General features: G+C 35.9%; 2 protein-coding genes across 2 annotated transcripts; both read left to right on the top strand.

Moving 5' to 3' along the window:
- The first annotated feature begins 265 nt into the window (after positions 1 to 265).
- LOC107641416 (TMV resistance protein N-like) lies at positions 266 to 6,130 on the top strand. Its single transcript, XM_016344909.3, has 7 exons — positions 266 to 811; positions 953 to 2,051; positions 2,224 to 2,499; positions 2,593 to 3,495; positions 3,574 to 4,378; positions 4,827 to 4,978; positions 5,063 to 6,130. Exons 1-7 carry the CDS (start codon positions 348 to 350, stop codon positions 5,912 to 5,914), a joined length of 4,551 nt encoding a protein of 1,516 aa, XP_016200395.1. The 5' UTR covers positions 266 to 347; the 3' UTR covers positions 5,915 to 6,130.
- A 458-nt stretch (positions 6,131 to 6,588) lies between these two features.
- LOC107641415 (TMV resistance protein N-like) lies at positions 6,589 to 10,066 on the top strand. Its single transcript, XM_088486242.1, has 4 exons — positions 6,589 to 7,064; positions 7,809 to 8,904; positions 8,995 to 9,264; positions 9,380 to 10,066. The coding sequence occupies exons 1-4, from the start codon at positions 6,589 to 6,591 to the stop codon at positions 10,064 to 10,066; spliced, it is 2,529 nt and encodes an 842-aa protein (XP_088342368.1).
- Positions 10,067 to 14,248: the final 4,182 nt, after the last annotated feature.

The following is a 14,248-nucleotide window of genomic DNA, read 5'->3' as shown; positions in this document are numbered from 1 at the left end:
TAGATCATATATTAATTTTAAACAACAACATGCTAGATCCTCCAGTTCAGAGTTATTTTAATACAAAATTCTTTTGAGAAATTATTGTTATAGCAAAGTCAAACTTTGTGGGAAGAAACTATAATGTGCTCATACCAGCTGAAGCAAACTGTGGATTCTACTGCCATGGACTTTAAAATAACGCATTCACATTTGACTATCATCATTGACTTCGATGGAACCAATAAACCGTTTCTAAGGGACCAGACAAGGACTTCATCCAAACATTTTATTGGGTTGTTCAATCTCTGTATTTTGTGTCCCTAAACAAACTCCAAAGCAGCCAAAAGTTTCATATGTGAGCTAAGATGGCACACCAAGGATGGTTTTACCATGTTTTCTTGAGCTTCCGAGGCGAAGACACCCGAAAAACTTTCGCTGGCAACCTCTACAGTGCTCTTGATCAAAGGGGAATCAACACTTTCATAGACAATGAAGCTCTAAGAGTTGGAGAAGAGATATCACCATCTCTTCTCAAGGCAATAGAAGAGTCAAGGATCTCCATCATCATATTCTCCAAGAACTATGCTTCCTCCAGATGGTGCCTCGACGAACTTGTGAAGATCCTTGAGTGTAGGAAAGAAAAGGGACAGATGGTTTGTGCAGTTTTCTACAATGTGAGTCCAGCAGATGTGAGGCACCAGAAAGGAAGCTATGGAGAAGCTTTTGTTAAGCACGAGGAAAGATTCAAACATGACATGGAGAGGGTGCGAAAATGGAGGTCTGCTTTGTCTGAAGCAGCAAACTTGTCTGGCTGGCATTTCACTAATGGGTATTTTCCCCTGCACTTCTTTTTTTATTAACAAACCATATATATCAAATATAACTAGTACACTTGAATATAAATTTATGATTTGTTGCCTGCAGAACTATTCATTTCATTTTGCTTATAAGATGTTCCATTATCTTCCAGGTATGAATATAAATTCATCCAAACAATAGTGGATGAAGTATCCCAAAAGTTGAATCGCATTCCACTAAATGTAGCTAGACACCCTGTTGGACTCCAAGCTCGTGTATCGGAAGTGTACTCACTGTTAGAACCTGGATCTGATGATGTTAGAATGGTTGGCATTTATGGGATTGGTGGAATTGGTAAAACAACTATTGTCAAAGCTGTTTATAACACACTATGTGATCAATTTCGATATGCGAGTTTTCTTGCGAATGTCAGAGAAAATACAAGCCATAGGTCTGGCTTAGTCAAACTACAAGAAAGGCTTCTTTATGAGATACTTGGAGAGAAAGCAACAAAGTTGGGAAATGTTGACATAGGAATCAATATCATAAAAGACAGGTTGTGCAGAAAAAGAGTTCTTCTTGTAATCGATAATGTGGATGATGTGGATCAACTACAAGCATTAGCTGGAGGATTGGATTGGTTTGGTCCTGGAAGTAGGATTATCATAACTACAAGAGATAAGCATTTGTTAACTGCTCATCAAGTTGATTTGACTTATGAGGTCAAGAAATTAAACCATCATGAAGCTCTTCAACTATTCAGTTGGAACGCCTTTAAACGAAGTGAGCCTGATGCAAGTTATTTCCACATTGCGAATCGTGCAGTAGCTTATGCAGAGGGTCTTCCACTAGCATTAACAGTATTAGGCTCTGATATGTGTGGTCGAAGCATTCGTCAATGGGAATCTGCGTTGGATAAATACAAGAGAAGTCCTAATAGGAAAGTTCAGAATATACTTAGAATAAGCTTTGATGGGTTGGATGAAAATGAAAAGGAAATTTTCCTCTATATAGCCTGTTTCTTCAAAGGACAGATAATGGAATATGTAGTAAAAGCATTGCGTGCTTGTGATCTGCACCCAGCAATTGGTATTGCAGTACTTGTTGATAAGTCCCTCATAACATTGGATGAAAAATTTGTACTGTCTATGCATGATCTTGTCCAAGACATGGGTAAGGAAATTGTTAGGCAAGAATCACCACTAGATCCTGCAAATCGCAGCCGGTTATGGTACTATGAGGATGTGCTTCAAGTACTGACTGAAGGGATGGTAAGATTTATATCTCTCTGGCTGCTAACTTCTGTTTTGTTCCTTTTTTTCCCCCCTTATAATGTGACAATGAAACAGAAACCTTTCTGTCATTTAAAAATATAAAATACATGTTGATTTTTAACCAGATTCTTACATGCTTGACTCTTTGTTCACATGGAAATTTGTCAAGGGAAGTGAAAAGATTCAAGGTATAATGCTAGACCTACCAGAAAAGCAAGAGGTGCAGCTAAGTGATCAAGACTTCAGGAAGTTGAAAAACCTTAGAATGCTAATAATTCGTAATGCTGAATTTTCTGGAGGCCATGTACATCTACCAAGAAATCTAAGGCTGCTTGACTGGAAGGAGTACCCTTCACCATCTTTACCATCTGATTTCCTTCCTGAGAAAATTGTAATGCTGGAACTGCAGCACAGTCATCTATATACACTGGAAGAGTCATTCAAGGTACAAAGATTGTTTATATTTGTTCTTTTCCTATTCCTGTTTATATGTTGCTTTTATATTTCCTAAGCAGTGACAACTTTTTCTGTTTTGCAGAAGTATGCATATCTGACTTCTCTGAATTTCAGCTCCTGTGAGTCCCTTTCGAAAATACCTGATGTTTCTGGGATCCCAAATTTGGAGCAATTGATTCTCGAAGATTGTACAAGTTTGGTTGATATTCATGAATCTATTGGATCACTTGATAAGCTTGTTTATTTGGGTGTTGAAAGGTGCACTGAACTGAAGAACTTACCAAGTGTCCTAAAGTTGCCATCTTTAGGATGCATTGCTCTTAATGGTTGTTCTCAACTTGAGAAGTTTCCAGAATTGTTGGGAGAAATGGAAAATTTGAGAATTATTGAGGTGGAAGAGACTGCATTACAAGAATTGCCTTCTTGTATCATCAATTTCAGCAGCCTTGAGGTTTTAGTGCTGAAATGTTGCTCAAATCTAAAGGAACTTCCTATAAACATTGATATGTTGCCAAATCTTCAGTTACTTGATATGTCTGGCTGTCCACAACTTCAACTATTTACAAAGAAGCTTAGGAGTTTCAGCACACAGAATTGCTCAACTATGCCAGCAGAATCCGACAAGGGTTCGCCAAATCTAGAGCTACTACCATCACCACCATGTCTAGATCCAATCTCTCCTAGCATCCATTCGTCATATGGCTTCCCTTTGTTGGAAAACCTTGAACTAAGTGACTGCAATCTATCAGATGAAGACCTACATATCCTTAGTTGCTTTTCCAACCTTGCATCCTTAGACATTTCTAGAAACCATTTTGTAACCCTTCCCAAATGCTTCAATAGACTTTGTAGCTTGCAGGAGCTTTACATGGCTAACTGCATGAAACTTCAACATATTTCTGGGATTCCTCCCAATTTAGAACACATAGATGCTACTAGTTGCACCCGTTTGGAATCACAATCATTGGACTTCTTATTAAGCCAGGTAGAACTCTAGCTCTTTTAAATCCATTTCTTTCTGTTTATTTGGGAGAAATTTTAAGTCAGGGTTCATCTGTTACAGGGTTTCTCTAAGACATTCAAATTTGAGGTTATAGCACCAAGGCCAAAGATGAAAATGCCATTCAACTACCAGAGTGAAGGAGGATCTATCTCATTTTGGATTGGCCAGAAATTCCCAAGAATTGCTCTGTGTTTTATTTTTGGACTAGGAAATAAAATTACTGGCTTTTTCTCCTGTGAAGTCCAGCTATCTATTAATGGACAGAAAGCATCCAATAGAGTAGAGAGGTTCCTTTCGGTGATCGGTGATCTCACATGGCTATATCATCAAGATGTAATGGATTTCAATACTTATTTACTGCATGAACAAAATTATGTTGAAGTTACTTGTGAAATCATAGATGCAAGCAAAGATGCAGAAGTGACTGTGTACTATTGTGGAGTTCATGAGTATAAGGATGATGAGGATGTCAAGACACAAAATTTGATGTTGCACTCAAGTTCAAATTCTAGTGATATCAGGGAAGGTAATGTTAATGATTCCTTGGATAACACAGGAAGTGATTGCTGTTCATTGGCTAGAAATTTGAGGCTTTATGAAATACCAGATGAACAGTGGAAACAACATCCAGATTCAATAAATGCCGAAGCGCTCGAAGGTGATGGATGCATGGCAAAGGAAAATGGAAAAGCTACTGCTATAATGTCAGCTGATGTAGTGCATCAAAGCAAGGAGTTGCCATTGTTGCAACTGAAGCAATATGATGATGTGGTTTGGGATCCAATGCTATTAGAATGTCAGTTGAATAGTATGAATGAGAATCTACTCCTCTCTCATCATGATTACCACACATCAAAAAGCAAAGGTAAGAGTGAAAAAAAAAGTACCTAGAATTCTGCAAACCTTGAAATCTTGATGTTAAATAACCTAATGACAAAATATTTTAACATGAAAACAATATAAAATGCTGACAATGAATATTTCCTATATATCACTATGAAGTATGAACGTATGAACTTGTGCTTAACTGAGAATAATTGTATGATAGGTGGAATTTGCATCAGAAAACATCTAACCTAAATATTCATATAATTAGCTTCTTAAGTATATAGAAATATATATCCTAGGATTATGAAAACCATATTTTAGATTACAACATCAGCAATCATGGACAGGAATCAATGATAAAGAAAATAAACTAATGACCATAAGCCTTGTAAAAGAAGGATTAAAAGTTTTGATTTCTTTGTAGTTTCATTTAAATTAGACTATTTGTGTAAGCACTAAGCAGCTTAGTAATTCTTTTGTTACAGAAGTTGGACCTATGATGGATAGGGCTCTAGTTCCTCCCAAAGAAATGAAAACAAAGGCCTTTGATAATGCCATTAAGGAGGATTTGCTATCTCAGAAGAAAGTAGGGTTGAAAATGGATAATGTCCTGGAGGAGCCAAAGGAAGAACCTGAGGTAAAACTTGCTTTATTTCTTCTTTAACATTCTTAATGCATCCACATTTTGGTATATTGTAAAATTGACCAGTCTACTACTCAGGTTCCCATTGTTACCATAAAAATGGAACAAGAGCTGCAAAATGAAACCAAGAGCAATAAGCTTGATGTGTTTCCAATGGCACATAATACAAGTCAATTTGACTTCAATGACAATATGGAAGAATTTTATGCTACCCTCCATGCTGAGACCTTTGCTCTATCATCTTTAACTTCAAGAAATACCAGAGATGATTCCAAATTAGCTTATCCTGAAATTAGTGAAGAAACTGAGAAAGCATTGGAAACACTCAAGGAATTCCTCTCCAAACAATTTCATCAACTTTTGTCCTCGGGGTCATTTTCTTCCATGAAAGCTGCCTTAGAAAGTCTCTCCACTTTGTCCACAGATTCTGATGTCTCTTTGTGTTTAAAATCTCTATTACTACAACTTTCAACAGATTTTGATCAGTGGAGTTGTGATTACATTGACGCAAGTATGAAACTTGAGTCATCAACTGCAGGTCTTTCAAACTTAGATACATTGGAAGATAGTTTGATAGCTAACAAGAACCAGTTCAGTGAATTTTCATCCATAGAAATTGATCTTTGCAGCCAGTTGGTTTATTTAGAACAAAGAAAGAAAGAGCTTGAACAGCAATTGGAAACCATTAAATATAGTATCTCCATCTCTGAAGTGACTAGGGACACTGCCCTTAGTAAGAAAAGAGAAACTTTTGAGGAAGGAAGAATGTTGAAAGATCAAAGAGATCAATTGAGGAAGCAAAGGCCACGTTTGAGATCAGAGCAAGAATCAGCAAAAGCTACCAAAGCAAACATTGAGGATGAGTGGTCAAAGATTAGAGAGAAATTTGATGGAATCTTGAACATTTTTGGGTCAAAATATTGTAACTAGATACTAAAATATACATACAATTAAGTTTGCATTAAGGTTACTTGCTAGACCAGTTTATGTTCAACATTCTGAAACGGGTGTAATTTTTATTAGTGCAGCTCAAATATTTGGAGTGAAGTACATTTAACATGTGAGATAATTAATGTTCTAATGGCATAGGCTGCTTGGCATGGATAATGGAAGTTCCCATCGTATACCAACCTTTCTTTCTAGGCTTTGGATTTTGTAGCCCTCTCAAAAATAATTATGAGATGCATTTTGTGATTATTTTTCTAATGAGTGAAATTGCATATTACTATCACTACATAAATGCCAAATGGATGTCATCGTAAATATATGAATATGCTTTGATATTTTCGAAACATGGCTTTGAAGATTACAATATCCCATGAAAATCCAAGTCATAACAAGCCAAAACCCATCAAAGTAGGAAAATAATTATTTGAATGAAGAAAACTACAAGATGCAGTTGTAGGAAAGCCAAAACCCAAATCCAAAGCCTTCTTTCTATCTCTGTCTATCTTATATGGCATGTATAGTGTCTTGAACCTCTTTAAAAAGGCCTGCACCATATTCACCTGTGTATCACTCTGCAGTTCATATAATAGATCTCTCAAGAGACTATTTGTGCTGTGTTGAAAACAAGAAAAATTCTAAATCCTAAGACTGATGAAATGGCTTTGAGTTTTGAATCCTACAAGTGGAAGTATGATGTGTTCTTGAGCTTCAGAGGGGTTGACACACGTAGGAGTTTCACAAGCCATCTCTACCATGCTCTATGCCAAAAGGGAGTTAATACCTTCATAGACTACAAGGAGCTTGAAAAGGGAGAGCAGATTTCACATTCAATTCTCAGAGCTATTGAAGGCTCTAGGATCTCGGTTGTCATATTCTCCGAAAACTATGCATCTTCGGTTTCTTGCTTGGATGAACTCGTTAAGATCCTTGAGTGCAAGGATTCCAAGGGGCAGCTGGTTTTGCCAGTCTTTTATAATGTGAATCCATTTCAACTAAGAGGTCAACATGGAAGTTTTGCAGAATATTTAGCAAAACATGAAGAGAAGTTCAGGGATGATATCAACAAAGTGAAAAGGTGGAAAGCAGCTCTATATCAAGCTTCTACTTTGTATGGGTGGCATCTAGGAGATGGGTATGTGTCCTACTAAAGAGGCCAAGAGGATCATTCCTTTGGTACTCCTTTTTTTGTGTATAATTAGTCTAGGATCTTTAGAATTTCGTTAAACTTCAATTACTTTCATATAGTTAAAAAAATTTTTAATTGCACTAAGTACAAACTTTTTTCAACTAGGTAACAGCTTAAAAATTGTGATTAAGTCTCAATATTGTATAAAAATTGTTTACACATTAAACTATAAAGAGCTAATTGAAAACTGAGTGAAGTTATAGGAGTTCAAAAGTAATTTAACCCTCCTGCTATCATCTATATTTTTTAGTTAAGTAAAAATTATTGGCCACTAGATGTAGTGGGTGAAATTAGGAATCAATTTTTATAATCACATTTTACTACATGAAAATGCATTTGAACTAGAAAAATGAACAGACACAGAGAGATATTTTCTTTGACTTTGTTAATCATACAATAGTGAAGTGATGATAATTCTCCTTATATGTTAATAATTGCTAAAGGGCTCATTATCAAGTTGCCATCAAATTTTACAAATTCTCATACAATGACAGCATGCCTAACAAACATACATGCTTTTAAATCTTTAATCACAGGAAAGAATGATTTGGCTTATTAGGAGAACCAAGACACATCCTCTTAAGTTATTGATTAGAATTCTCCAGCATGTGTTCATAAATGATTATAGATTCCATTTTAGAGTTATCATTTTGTAGATAGTAAGAAATTTCTTTCATTAACAAATGGCAGGCAGGAATCAAAGTTTGTGCAGAGAATTGTTGAAGAGATAATGAATAAACTGAACCGCATACCTTTCAATGTTGCTAAGCATCCTGTTGGGCTGGATTCACTAACTGAAGATATCAAATCACTCTTAGAAGTTGGATCAGGTGGTGTTCGGGCTATAGGAATTCATGGAATTGGTGGAATAGGAAAAACAACACTTGTTAAGGCTGTTTACAACCATATTTCTCATCTGTTTGAGGGTAGTGCCTTCATTGCAAATGTTAGAGAAATTTCAAGCCAAAGGCATGGCTTAGTTCAACTACAAGAAACTCTTCTCTCAGAGATTTTAAGCCGCAGAGATTTCAAAGTAGGCAATAAAGATAGAGGGATTAATCTGATAAAGAACAGGCTCTGTTGCAAAAAGGTTCTCATAGTTGTTGATGATGCTGATTCATTGGAGCAGCTGGAGTCATTGGTTGGAGACTGCAGTTGGTTTGGATCAGGAAGTAGGATTGTCATAACAACTAGAGATGAGCATTTGCTAATTTCTCACAATGTGGAAACTAACTACAAGGTGAAGGAATTAAGCCATGAACATGCTCTTGAACTCTTTAGTTGGTTTGCTTTCAAAAAGCCATGTCCTCCATCAAATTATGAGGGGTTGTCCTCCCAAATATTAAACTATGCCAAGGGCTTGCCGTTAGCACTAACAGTTTTGGGGGCTTACCTGTGTGGTAGAGGGAGAGCCGAGTGGATAAGTGCGCTAGCTAAACTGAAAAAAACTCCAAATAAACAAATCTATGCAGTACTTAAAATCAGCTTTGATGGGTTAGAAGAGGATGAAAAGGCCATTTTTCTGGATATTGCATGTTTCTTCAAGGGAGAGGACAAAGACTATGTGAAAATGATACTTGATGCTTGTGACCTGCACTCGGATAATGGCTTTGGAGTTCTAATGGATAAGTCTCTCATCACTATGCAACTGAACAAGCTTTGGATGCATGATCTGCTACAGGAAATGGGCAAAGAAATTGTATGCCAAGAATCTCCCCAAGAGCCTGGAAAACGTAGTAGGCTATGGTTTCATGAAGATATACTTCATGTATTAAACCAGAACACGGTATATTTATCTTCTTTAACATTTATGTTAAATATCAGACTTCATTACATTAACGTCCATTGTTTGTTGTCATGTTATGTCTCCCACCAGGGAACTAACAACATTGAAGGCATAAAGCTTGACTTACCAGAACCGGATAACATAAATGGTAAAGCCTTTGCAAAGATGAAAAGACTTAGAATTCTTGTGATCAACAATGCACTTGTTACTGATGAAATTCAGTATCTCTCTGATGAGCTACGACTAATCGATTGGCCGGGATACCCATCTTCAACTCTGCCACCAAATTTCCATCCAAGGAGATTAGTTTCTTTAAACATGAGTCATAGCCACATCAAACATTTGTGGAAGGGAGCAAAGGTATAGAATTAACCGTATTGTTCTTTGAAGCATTTCAAGATTGTGTCATTTTTATGTAGCTAATTATCTATTTTTTTCCCCTTGTCACTTTACTGATGATGTTTGTTTTCCTCAGATATTCAGAGACTTGAAACTTGTGTCTTTTAGCTGCTGTGAACACCTCACTGAAATTCCAGACATGTCAATGGTCCCGAACCTTGAGAGTCTCAGCATAGACAATTGTAAAAGTCTAATTAGGGTACATGAATCTGTAGGAACTCTTAATAAGCTTGTTACTTTAAACCTTATGTTCTGCTCCAATCTCAATACCCTTCCAACTCGTTTCAAGTTAAAGTCTCTTCGCAATCTTCTCCTTACTGGCTGCTCAAAGCTAAGAAAGTTTCCTGAGATCGTTGAGAATATGGAACATCTTGAAGAAATCCTTCTCCAAGGAACAGCTATAAAAGAACTACCTCAATCAATTGAATACCTAGTTGGGCTAAAATCCTTATTCCTAGATTCTTGCCAGAACCTTGAACATCTCCCCAGTAGCATTCAGAAATTGCAATACCTTACTACTCTTAATCTTAGTTACTGCTCTAAGCTTCAGGAGCTTCCAAAACTTCCACCAAATACAAAATATTTAGACATAAGTGATTGTAGATCTTTGGAAAGTTTTACAATGTTGTCCAGCCCATCAAATGTTATTGCTGAGGATCTCTCAAGTTTTCAACAAATGAGCTTCATTAACTGCCATAAACTGATTAATGAACAGGTCCAATTCCACTTAACAAATCTCTTCTACAATGAGGTTGGTGCTTAATGCTCACTGTATTTATATCTTGTGTGTATTCTTCCTACAAAATATCATGGCATAATCGTTTCTTGTTTCCGCTTTAGGGACCTGATAGTGATACTTATCTGGTATTTGTTAATGGTGATTTTGTGCTTCCCGGCAGCAAGATCCCGGATTGGTTTCATCATCAAAGTACTAATGGATCAATTAATCTTGAGATGGCTTCAATTTTGTATGGTAAGCCAGCCAAGTTGTTTCTTGGTGCAGTTATTGAGTTGGAGAAAGGCGCTTCCACAACCAGCATGTTTGCATGTGCTTATGAAATTTTCATCAACGATACAAAAGTATTTGAGCAAAAAAGAGTTTGTGAAGCACTGGACTCAAGTCATGTGTGGTTGAGTAGGATGAAATGCAGTCATTTGATGTGGCACCTCAACAATGTTCGTTATTGGAATCACTTACGGATTTCATTTCGGATATCTGAAGTATCATCAAAGGCAAAAGTAAGAGCAGTCTTGAAGAATTGTGGTTTCCATATATGCTGCAATCAAGAAGGGTATCTGGTTGATCCTACAGCAATAAGGAATTCCATAGGATGAACCATAGGCTACACATAACACATGACAGATTTATGTATGTTTACGAATAGAAGATTAACACAATGGAAACAAAATAAGAATCAAGTCTCAGGAATACTCAAATTTGCAGAAGATCTAATTAGTTGATTATATTTAGTAATACCCATAGAGTAGGGTGATGCAATTGGGTTGTCAGATGTAATGGTTAGTGACTTAGTGTTCACCGTTCAATATTCATGTCCTTGATATATGTGCTGATTAGGGAAGTATAGAAGAGTGGGGAAGTGCATTGCCAGGCTGATAAATCTTAGTATTAGCAGTTGCTAGCACTTTGTAGTCTAGGATTTAATAATTAACTAGAGTAATAAAACCAGTGTGTTGCACGAAATAAATAAAGTTTTAAGAATCTATTCTTAATATATAAAAATAGATACATAAGCATACACCACGTTACTTTTGAGACATTTCTTTCCTCCTACTAATGTCATGTCAGCAATATTGCTTACTTGACACAACTTTAGAATCAACCATTCAATTCTTGCCAAATCAATTATTATTTCCAAATCAGCAAAAAAATAAAATATACAAATAAAAAACTAAAAAATAGAATCTAATAAATTTGTAACCTACAAATACATTGAATTCATATTCCTATATTTATTATATCTTACCGTTATAAACAATACAATAAATTTATAATCGCAACAATTAATTTATTAATTTTTATAAATAACCCACTAAAGGTAATAAATACTCATAAGAAAAGTCTAGGGGGCCAACAACTTTTTAAAAAGTTGGCCAGCATTTAACCATCAAAAGAAAATTGAATGATCCCACACCATTGGATTTAATCTCACACCATTAAAAACACTATTGATGGCCAATTGATGGTTACAAAACACAAAGTTACTGCCCCTAGCCCTCCTCATATTCATATTACAAATGTCATAATAATATTATTAATCATAATAAATTTTACGTTATAAGTATTTAAATTCCATACCATTTAAACTACATATATAAGTCTCTTATCACTATTCCTTCACATAACAACAATTTTTTTCTTCTTTCTGTCGTAGATTCTTGTGAAGACATGTTCTTTATGAATTGTTGAGTTGTATGCACTTTCTACTGTGTTTTTTGTTCCATCTTTTCATGCATGTTCTTCTTTTGAAGATGTGTCTTGAATTTGTATGGTTTTCTTTCTCCATAATTTCTTGAGGTGCATGCAGTTTTCCAATAACATCTACAATAAAAAGAATAAAAATGTGTAGAATTTTTTTTGGATAAGTTATTTTTAATAAGAATAATTGAAAAATAGTATAAAGTGAAATTATCTGTTAATATTTTTTTTGACCCACTCTTTCAGACAATGTTTCAAGTGATGTAAATTTAAAATAGTGTTAGGAAATGTAAAATCTCTATAATACCCTTACTCCTCTCTTTTTCAAACCAAACCCTAACCCTAATTTCCTAAATTACCAACACACAGTCCCCCAAATAAGAGAAGAGAAGTAGAGAGAGTGGATGAGAGAAAGAAGGAAGAGTAGAAAGAAAGAAAAGAAGGAAGCGGGCTAGCGGGGCTGGAGCTGCTGTCGTCGTTGACATAGAGAGAAAGCGAGAGAGGTTCAAACCTGAGAGAGGAGAATGACGAGCACGAACCCAAAGGGGAGAGGGAAAGATGAAGAACAAACCAGAAAGAGAGACATTAAGAGAGAAGACGCGATGAGAGAGGGAGGAAGCATGGCTTCGTCGTCGCCGAAGGAACCACCGTCGGAGGGAGATGTCATCGCTGCAGCGGGAAGCACAGAGAACAAGAGAGGATGAGAAAGCTACAAGATAGAGGGAAGGAGGGTGGCAATCACGAGCGGAGGTGACGATGGAGGTTTTTGTTGTTGTCGTCGCCGGAGCTCACCGCTGGTGCACCCGAAGCTACTTCAGCCCCTACCTTACTCCACCGTGGTTGACCCCTAGCCTCCCTATTTTCGTTGGAGTTACTGATGCTACTGTCGGAGAAGAGGACCTGATACCACCATTGTCTTACTTTACCAGTGCCACTCTTACTGTTGCTGGAAAACACGCTGGAGCTTCCAAACGTGCCGGCAATACTGTCTTGCCACTGTTCTGGTCTAACTTCTTCCCTTGGTCTGTTCCATTTTCACCTTATCTCTGTCACCATTTTATTTTTCTGCCTTGCTCTTGTTCTGATTTATTTTCCACCTCTATTCTGTTTTGGATTGTCATAACTATATTTGCATTTGTCTTTTTATTCGATTCGAGACTACTGCATTTTCCTGGTGCTGTTGCCATTGTTGCTACCGTAAGAATTGAAGTTACTACCATTGCACCAATCCAAGTTCTGCGCTCTTTCGTACCCTTTACTTTGGCACTCCGGGTTTGGTCTCTTCTGTTCCTTGGGACTAAGTTGTGAGTAGGCCTTACATTTATAATTGTTTGGTTTTACGTCTATAATTATTTTGATATACGGTGCGTTGAACTTAGTTATACTTACAAAGAGTACTATCAAAGGATTTTAAATTAATTTTAATAATCAATTTATTAGAACTAAATATTTAGCCTTGTTAAGCTCATTTTAATATGCACATGAGACTATATGTTTTTATGAGACCATATGTATGTTTGAAAAAGTTTTATATTATTTTAAAACATTTGATTTCACTCGAATATGTATTTTTGAAGCATTGAAGTTTTTGTTGGTACTCACTTATTTTGAAATTGTGAAATATATTTGAAATGCTTTAAAATTGAAAAAATATGATTGAATAGGATTTGAATGAGAAAGTATTATTTGATTTAATTCGATACTTCATGTTTGAAAGATTGAAGAATTTGTTATATTCGAAATTATATGTTTTGAATTGGTTTGGGAGGCTCATATTAGAAAACCATAGTTAACGGCGGTTACGACGTTAACCTAGATGCATCTGACTCAGACCTCAGCTAGCAGGGGCGTTACTAGCCTAACGTGTAGGCCACACGTTGGATCTGTTATTTCGTATGGACACACTAGAGGAAAGGGCTATTCTTAGAGGTGGAGCCACCCAAGTGTGGACTTTTGATTTGATTTCTGTATGAGAACTCTCTTATTGATTCACTTTTTATTATATATTAACTATTTTCTAATTAAAATTACTTTGATAATAATATTTATATGGTCTTATGTTGATTATAGATGTATTGTCTAGTCACTGAATTGCAAAATTTACTCCCTTTTTTTCTAAAAATATTTTTCAGGAATAAGTATTTGAGTATGTGAGTCATTCTTTTCATGAGTAATGATCTGTATATTTTTCAGGAATAAGTATTTGAGTATGTGAGTCATTCTTTTCATGAGTAATGATCTGTAATGGGTATCTATTTCTTGTTGCTCCATATGTCATAGGCAGGATCCATCTATATTTATTTATTTATTTATTTTTGTTTAAATATGAAATTTTTTTTTACCAAAAATAGGAGACTCGAACCTGTAATCTCTTAATTGAGTATGTGGAGACTATGCCATTTGAGCTATAACTCATTGGTGTTTAAATATGAAATTATTCGTTCTAAAAAGTGTAAATTTATCAAAAATTATTTGTAACCTTCTTATTTATCTTATATTCGAATTTGT

This window comes from Arachis ipaensis, chromosome B5 (genome assembly GCF_059453495.1).
Source record: "Arachis ipaensis isolate K30076 ecotype BB chromosome B5, ASM5945349v1, whole genome shotgun sequence".
NCBI classification, from domain to species: domain Eukaryota; kingdom Viridiplantae; phylum Streptophyta; class Magnoliopsida; order Fabales; family Fabaceae; genus Arachis; species Arachis ipaensis.
This window is presented reverse-complemented; position numbering and strand designations above follow the sequence as displayed.